At 52.3% G+C, this 8913-nt stretch overlaps 1 protein-coding gene across 1 annotated transcript in view; it reads right to left on the minus strand.

The window, feature by feature from the left end:
* LOC103180356 (pleckstrin homology-like domain family B member 1) overlaps window positions 1-6889 on the minus strand; it is a 36553-nt gene extending 29664 nt beyond the window's left edge. The window contains 3 exon segments of the mRNA XM_042343830.1: window positions 3124-3303; window positions 5595-5718; window positions 6633-6889. Coding sequence (XP_042199764.1) covers window positions 3124-3303; window positions 5595-5718; window positions 6633-6866 — 538 coding nt within the window. The 5' untranslated portion in view covers window positions 6867-6889.
* Window positions 6890-8913: the final 2024 nt, after the last annotated feature.

Here is an 8913-nt window from a genome sequence, read left to right on the forward strand (position 1 = left end):
AGAGAGAGAGAGACTCTCACAATCGCCACCAATTACTTCGAGATGAAAAGTGATAACAAAATCATTACCAGAAAAACCATCGCTCTTAACGAGACGTGTGTAGTGGGTAAGACCTGCCCTGGGGCTGTGTGTGTGGGTGGGTGTCTGTGTATGTGTGTGTGTGTCTCTGTCAGTCTGTGTATGTGTGTGTGTGTCAGTCTGTGTATGTGTGTGTGTGTGTCAGTCTGTGTATATGTGTGTGTGTGTCAGTCTGTGTATGTGTGTGTCAGTCTGTGTATGTGTGTGTGTCAGTCTGTGTATGTGTGTGTCTCTGTCAGTCTGTGTGTGTGGGTGTGTGTCTCTCAGTCTGTGTGTGTGTGTGTCAGTCTGTGTGTGTCTCTATCAGTCTGTGTATGTGCGTCTCTCTCTGCAGTCTGTGTATGTGTGTCTCTCTCTGTCAGTCTGTGTATGTGTGTGTGTGTGTGTCTCCCTCTGTCAGTCTGTGTGTGTGTGTGTGTGTGTCTCCCTCTGTCAGTCTGTGTGTGTGTGTGTGTGTGTCTGTGCTGTCTGTCAGTCTTTGTATGTGTGTGTGTCTCTGTCAGTCTGTGTGTCTGTATCACTGTCTGTCAGACTGTGTATGTCTCTCTCTCTATCAGTCTGTGTGTGTCTCTCTATGTTACTCTGTGTGTGTCTGTGGTGTCTGTCAGTCTGTCAGTGTGTGTGTGTGTGTGTGTGTGTGAATATCTGTGTGTATATATCCATGTATGTATATCTCTCTATCTGCGTGGGTATCTCTCTCTTTCTTTCTATCAGTGTAAGTCTCTCTTTCTGGCAGTTTGTGTGTGTGTGTGTGAGAGAGAGAGAGAGAGAGAGAGAGATGAGAGAGAAGAATAATAATCTTTGCTTTTGTTATAGCGCCTTATCACGTCTTCGAGACGTCTCAAAGTGCTTCACAGAATATCCCCCAGAAAGAGATCGACAAAACAGCCGGGTTCTTGCTTACTACCAGGTAAACAGAGACATGTAGAGGTTCAAGTAACAAGAGATAGAGATAGAGAGAGAGGGAACGAGAGAGTGAGAGTGAAGGAGAGCCAGAGAGTTGTTCCAGTCTCAGCCTTAACCCCCCCACCCCCCACCTTCTCCCTCCTCCGCACTGCTCATCCCAGTATCAATGTCAGATCAGATCTATAATGCGTCCTAATATTCTAAGTTCCGCTAATCAGCTTTCATTTCTTCCGTCCGTCCATCGATCCCAGGGATTCGGTGGCTCCCGGGAGAGGAAGGTTTGTGGGATTGAGCCCTCATGGGAGGGGGTGGGGGGGGGGGGGGAAGGGCTTTGACCTCATACAGACGAGAGCAACTTGCATTTATATGCAAGTCAGACCGGGCTGACGCTGCAGTGCAGGGCTGAGTAGAGGTGTGGGGGGGGGTGGAGTGGAGGGGATAGGGGGTGGAGTGGTGAGGGTGGGGGTAGCCAGTCGGGAGGATGGGGTAGTTTGGGGGATGGGGTAGGGGGTTGAGGGTTTGAGCTGAAGTCTGACGAACAATTGTACATGGATGTGCCAGGCTTCCCGCTCCAACCTACACCATCAACGCTCAATTCACACAGAAAGCTGGACGCTGGGTGTCAACTCATCACTGGGGGACAGAGATCCTGGGGCTCTGAGCTAACCGTTTCCCAGGGAATCGCACGCAAGCTTCAATCTCCACCAATCGTTAACTGGGCCCTAAATCCCCGGACCCGGCCAACCCAAGCCACAAACCTGACCGCCAGCTCCCAACCTCTATCTTTAGCTGCCACGGCCCCCGCTAATGACAGGGAGAAGGATTCCTCCCGTCTCCTGTTCGAGGAAAGCTACCACCCCCTCCCCCTCCCACCCCTGTAATTACAGCCACACAGCGGAGAGGATTCATTCCAATTTCCAGGCTTTCCCACTGGTTGTTGTTGTAGAACATAGGAGCATAAGAAATGCTCGACGAAAAAAGGACCAAGGTCCATCTAGTTCCCTTCCACCTTCCTGCATGCACATATGTCCCGAACTACCTATATATTTATATCTCATAATGTAATTTCATTAAAGAAAACTATCTAATCTGTATAAGAACATACATTTTGAGTGTGAGAGGGTGTGTGTGTGTGAGGGTGTGAGTGAGAGAGTGTGTGTATGCGCGTGTGTGTAGTACAGGCGACATAGAAAGAATCTCCATCACAAACTCTCTCCTCTATATATCTCCCCCTAATTTTCTCTGTCTCTCCCACACACATTTTCTCTCCCTCTCTCACATTCTCACAGGCGCTCTGTCTCATTCACACATTCTCTCTGTCTCTCTCTCTCTCTCTCTCTCTCACATTCTCTTTCTCGCTCTCTTACACGCTCTCTCATACATTCTCTCTCACTCGCAATTTCTCTGACTTTCACACACACACACATTCTCTCACACACTCTCACACATACTCACACACAAATTCTCTTACGTTCTCTCTCACACACACACACACTCTCACATACACTCACATTCCCTCTCGGGATCCCGTCTATAATAACACTGTGTGTGAGGGTGTGTGAGGATGTGTGTATGAGAGTGCATGTGTGTGTGTGTGAGGGTGTGTGTGGGAGTGTGAGCGTGTGTGTGGGAGCGTGAAGGTGTGTGAGCCTGTGTGTGTGGGAGTGTGTGTGAAGCTGTGTCTGTGTGAGGGTGTATCTGTGTGTGTCTGTTTTATGAGGATGTGTGTGAGAGACTGTGTGAGGGTGTGAGACTGTGTGAGGGTGCGTGTGTGTGTGAGGCTGAGTGTGTGTGAGGCCGTGTGTGTGTGAGGCTGTGTGTGTGCGAGGCTGTATGTGTGCGAGGGTGTGTGTGTGTGAGACTGTGTGAGGGTGTGTGTGTGTGTGAGGCTGAGTGTGTGTGAGAGACTGTGTGAGGCTGTGTGTGTGTGAGGCTGAGTGTGTGTGAGGCTGTGTGTGTGCGTGAGGCTGTATGTGTGCGAGGGTGTGTGTGCGAGGCCGTGTGTGTGCGAGGCTGTATGTGTGCGAGGCTGTGTGTGTGTGAGGCCGTGTGTGTGCGAGGGTGTGTGTGTGCGAGGGGGTGTGTGTGCGAGGCTGTATGTGTGCGAGGCTGTGTGTGTGTGAGCCCAGCGTCTCTCACCTTGGCTGAGTCGGGTTGGTTGGGTGACAAGCAGCCCATCCACAGAGCACTGGTTCCCACAGGGATACAGGGCGATAATCCCACACTTGTTCTCAATGTAGCAGTGTTGGGCCACGACACCAGGGCCTCTGATCACGATGTCCTGAGGCGGTGACTCCGAACCACCCAGGGTGGTCCTGCCTGCCAAACCAACCAGGGGGTCAAACGTTAGACAGCCACACTCTAGCCTCCACGTCAGAAGGTTCTGGGTTCAAACTAAACCCCACAGGAGAGGCTTTGAGTTCACAGGTCGATACTCCAGCCCTGAGCCGGGGGGTGAGCGGTGAGGGTGGGGGGCGGGGGGTGTGGAGTCCTGTCGTGGTTAGTGCGCTCGACTCGCAAGTGAAAGGACCTGGGTTCGATTCCGGCCCGGGCGAGACTTTAGGCTAATTTTCTCCCTCCGCACCACACGTCTGTGTTTGCCGAGCAGCAAGTAGGTTTGTCAGACGATTGGCGGATCGCTTTCCGGGGGGTAATAATCCTTCCCGAAATTGTTTAAAAAAATTATAATATGGTCACTCAATCCACAACTTTTTATTGGACGCTACTGTGCGCAATTGGCTGCTGCGTTTCTCCAACAAAACACATTCAATTCACTTTACAGTATATTCTGAGAAGTTCATTGTGACGTCCAAACAATGTAATAAGGCGCTAAATCAACTGCCAGGATTATTATTAATATTGTCAGATAACAGTCACTACGCTTTACAGCAATCCCAGTGGAAGAGTATTTTGACATGATAAGGTTTCATACCAATCGCAGTGATTATTTATTTATTAATAATAATAATAATCCCTGCATTTGATACAGCGCCTTATCAGGTCATCGAGACGTCTCAAAGCGCTTCACAGAATATACCGTAAAGTGAATGGACTGTATATTTTGTGGGCAAAACGCGGAGGCCAATGGCGTGCAGCAGCGTGCAATTATTTATTATGACTATTATTGTGTGCATTAAAATAAACCAGTGTCCCAACACTTTTCCAGGCAGGGACCTGGAAGCCTGGCTCAGCGAGGGTTAAAACCTGGCTGCAAGTCTCGACACCAAAAGTCCCTGAACCGGGAGAGACGGAGGGATTTAGTGCAACTCTTCCCCCCCCCCACGCTCCACCATGTTTAGTTACCATCTCCGAGACGGAATTGGGTTGGGGGGGGGGGGGGCTCAGAGATCAGCGCAACACAACACAGTATATAACCAGTAGAATGACACCACTGTGCTCCCTCCCTCCGCACTCAGACCAGCCTTGTTGTCTCCCCCCCCCACCCCCCCACCGCGTCCCCCGCAGCCTCACGCTTAAAAATAGCCGTAGCCACGGAAACCGTCAGCCGGAACGCCCAGGGATATAATTAGCACCAGTTAGCCACTAGTTTATACTTAACTCGCAAAGGAAATTAGTCTATAGTCTCTGGTCAGCGCGGAGCAGAGAAAGCAGAGGAGGGAGGGAGGGAGGGAGGGAGGGAGAAAGAGATAAGAATATTAAGCCTTGCATTGGATCTACAAGAACTAATAATATAATAATCCTTGCATTTGATGTAGCACTTTACACGTCTTCGAGACATCTCAAAGCGCTTCATAGAATAGACTTGTAAAGTGAATTGACAGGATACTTGTGGGCGAAACGCGGCAGTCAATTGCGCACAGCAGCGTCCCAAATTAATATTTTAATATTAATTAATATATTTTTTTGAAGGGGTTATTACCCTCAGGAAAGCAATCCGCTAACAACCGGGTCTTACTTACTGCTATAAACTAGAGTGTGTGTGTGTGCACGGTGCCTCACACACCAAAGCCAGGCTCTGGGTTTCACGTCTTGTTCAACGTCTTGACAGATCGGAGATTAGCCCTCAGTGTTTGTTTATTTTTGCGAGGGGGGAGGAGAGGGAGGGGGCGAGAAGGACTGTCGGGTGAGTACAGACTGCGAAACACTTCCCTTCCTTCCAGATAAAAATCAGAACTGACCACAATAATAATAATGTGGTCGCTCAGTGCACCACTGGGCGTGGGACGCCGCTGTGCGCAATTGGCTGCCGCCTTTCGCCCACAAATTACGCAGTCACTACACTTTAGAGTATACTCTGCGAAAAAGCGTGAAGTCTCGACGACATGATGTGGCACTCCCATCAAATGCAGAGATTATTATTGTTATATTTATAATCTTTGTTATAATGTGATGCGACAGCTGTCACCTGCGGGTGGTGGGTTGGGGGGGGGGGGGTGGGGAGAGCGTGTTTAAAGCCTTGGATTAACGTCTCACCCAAAGGAAGGATGGACGGACGGATAGAACCGTAGGGGGGGTGGGGGTTGGTATTGGGATGAGAGGGGGAGGAGGGAGAGGGGGAGAAAGAGTTTTTAACACAGCCAGGCTCAAGACATGTTTATCTCGCTCTCTCTCTCTCGTGCGCGCGCGCGCGCTCTATCTCTGTCTCTCACCTTCCTCCAGAGGCAGCAAGGTGATGGCGATGCTAAGCCGTCCGCTACCCAGGCTGACCAGGTGGGGTTTGTCCGTCTGTAACTTCAGCCCCCGCCCCGTCTCGATCAGGTCCAGCGGTGTGCTCTGCGGGTAAAGGGGCAACACCGTAAAGTGGGGGGTGGGTGGGAGCGAGCGAGGCGGGTGTGGGGGGGGAAAGGGGCGGCGTGGCGAGCAAGGGGGAGAGGAGGTCGTGAGAAAAAAGAAACCGCGAAGGATTTAGAGTAACATACGGTCTCACTGCTCTCTCGTCTGCTACCCGTCGCCCCCTCTGCTGGGGAGTGAGTGCAGTGGCATCTTTGCAGGGACTAACAACAACAACAACAACACTCTACGTCCCAAGGCGCTGGACAATCATGGCCATTCACGGCCTTGCTCCCTCCTACCTCTCCAACCTACTATCCCCCTACCTACCTGCCCGTACCCTCCGTTCCTCTGGCTCCGGTCTGCCCACGTCCCCCGCCCCAACCGCCCTACTATCGGTGGTCGGGCCCTCAGCCTCTCAGCCCCGAGGCTCTGGAACTCCATCCCCCAGTGCCTTCGCCGCTTCCTCCCTTTCCTCCTTCAAGGCCGGTCTCAAAACCTTTCCCTTTGACCGTGCCTTCAGCTCCCCTCTCGACCTCTCCTCCTCCTCCTCCCCCCCCTCCCCCCCTTTACCCTGACCATTTCCCCCCCCCCCCCTCCCCCCCCCCTCCCCGACCATTTCCCCCCTCCTCTCTCCCTCCCTTCCCTCCCCTCACCCTGACCATTTCCCCCCCTCGGGTCATGACCCAACTGTGCAGCGCCTTGGGACGTCCTCCTGACGTGAAAGGCGCTCTATAAATGGAATCTTGTTGTTGTTGTTGTTGTTGTCTCAGATAGCGTCTCGGGGTGCTCTCTAACACCCAGCGCAGTGCCAGGCAGCGGAGGGCGGAGGAGGGGAGGGAAACGGGGGGGGGGCTATCAGAGACCACCACCCCCACCCCCCCCCCCCCCACCCACCACCATCGACGCGAAGCTACCTGGATCATCCTGTGGGAGGGGCTGGGCTGGTGCACAAGCACACTTCGCTTCATCCCGATCAGCGTCTCATTATCCTCGATCTCCGCCTTGTAATCCTCCAACTCCTGGGAGAGAGAGAGAGAGAGAGAGAGACCACATGCTTTAGTTTGTCGGCCGGTGGGACAGCTTGACTTGCAGTTTGGAATTTCAACCCCACATTTGCTCTCTTCGCCGTCCCCACCTTGGAACTCCATCCCACAGTCTCTCCACCCTCCCTCCCTCCCTCCTTTGCCTCCCTCAGTGTCCGTCTCAAGACCTTAGTCTTCGACCGCGCCGCTCCCTTGCCAAGCCCCCTCCCTGCCCTCCACCCCAACCCCAGCTCCGGTCCAAATCCCTGTCTCTCCAGCGCCTAGGGACGTGAAAGGCGCCGTGTAAATGTCATTTGTTGTTGTTGTTGTCTCCTCCCACACCCCCCCCCCCACCCAACCCCTTCCCACATAGACATACACACGCATGAGCTGGCTCTGGGGAAGAGAGAGAATGAGAGGGGGCGAGAGGCGATGGGACTTAGGGAGCGAGTTCCTGGTGTAGGCACTGAGCTGACCGGCTGTTGGATTGGGTTGTTTCAGAGAGAGAGAGAGAGAGAGAGAAACTCCGAGAAGAGACGGTCTGTCGGCCCCTTCCCATTCGTGCTCAGAGACGGGAGGTCGGATGGAATCGGAGATGTGAGAAAACATCCCCACTGGACATCACACACACACACACACACACACAACATGACACCGCACACACACCATACAACACACACCACATCAACACCACATTGCACTTACACAGCACCTTTCACGTCGGAAGGACGTCCCGAGACACTGAACAGTCAGGGATTTGCACACGCGCGTACAACAGTGCACAAACAGACGCGCGCGCACACACGCACACGCACACACACGCACAGAGAGACCTGGAGCCAGCTGAGGGTGGAGAGAGATGGAACCTTATCTCATCAGGGAACACAGGTCACAGCTGGTTCCCCGCCTCCCCACCTCACACGCACTCACAAACACACACACACACACACACACACACGCTCCGGGGGTGGATTAAAAATTTGCAAATCGCCATGACAACACAACAGCAACTCCACAGCTGGAGTCGTTCCGAACGGAAAGATTTGACACTGGGAATAATGAGTAGTTTCCTCTTCCAAATCATCTCCTCGCTCAGCTCTGCGCCCCCAACACGGCCCCCCCCCACCCGCCTCCACTCCCACTCAAAACCCCCCTCCTCACTCTCGCCGTCGAGGGGTCTGGACCAGGCTCCACACACCTATTGCCCCTCATCTCTCCCACCCCATCCCACCCCCCCACCAACCAACCATCCTCGCCACGGTCCAGAGGCTCCAAACATCCCAACTCCCCTCTGTCAAGCCTTCACTCAACACCCTTGTTATCCTTCCCCCACTCCAAAACACAGCCCCGCTCGCCCCCCAACTTGACTAAAAATCGACTGTCCCACCATTGGAAAATTCAAGATGGCTACGTTGAGCTCATGCACCCCCCCCCACTCTTAATAAAGGAGTCCTTGGTGTAGTGGTTCACAAGCGAGAGGAACCGGGTTTGCTTTTCCGGGGAATAATCCCTCCAATTATAATAAAAAAATGTAAATAACAGTGATTCGATCACCCAATCTACGACTGTACGAGGGACACTGCTGTGCGCAATTGGCTGCCTGGTTTCACCCACAGAAACATACAGTCACTACACTTTGCAGTGTGTGGTGATGAAGACGTCCTCCTGACGTGAAGGGCACCATACAAATGTAATCTTGTTGTTGTTGATAAGGCGCTACATCAAATGCAAGGACTATTATTGTTATTAATAATAATGGGGTGAAACAGGTTCAAGAGTTCTGCAATGTGACTGTGAGTGATGAAGAGAACGGTTCAAAAGGATAAAAACAGCCGAAAAAAATAAAAACGCAAGAAAATATAACTATAAAGTTCTATTCGCTACGACAACTAGTCCCATCTCGTCTCCCAAAAATAATAAAACGCTGCCTTTTTTTCCCTCCTCCTCCCCCACTCCCCCTTTCCCCGAGGAACAAAAACAAACATTTCGAGGGAAAGAGCCGTTGAGAAAAACATTCCTTCGAATATTGGAAAAACACACACACATACACACGCGCAGAATTTTTCCTTCTTCCCTCCCTCCCCCTTACCAGAGCTATGGAAGAACCCAAGGAAAATCCCCTTCCCACCCACCCCCACCCCCTCGCTTCCCAGCACTGAAGAGCGCTCCAAGG

Source organism: Callorhinchus milii, unplaced genomic scaffold (genome assembly GCF_018977255.1).
Source record: "Callorhinchus milii isolate IMCB2004 unplaced genomic scaffold, IMCB_Cmil_1.0 Scaffold25, whole genome shotgun sequence".
NCBI classification, from domain to species: domain Eukaryota; kingdom Metazoa; phylum Chordata; class Chondrichthyes; order Chimaeriformes; family Callorhinchidae; genus Callorhinchus; species Callorhinchus milii.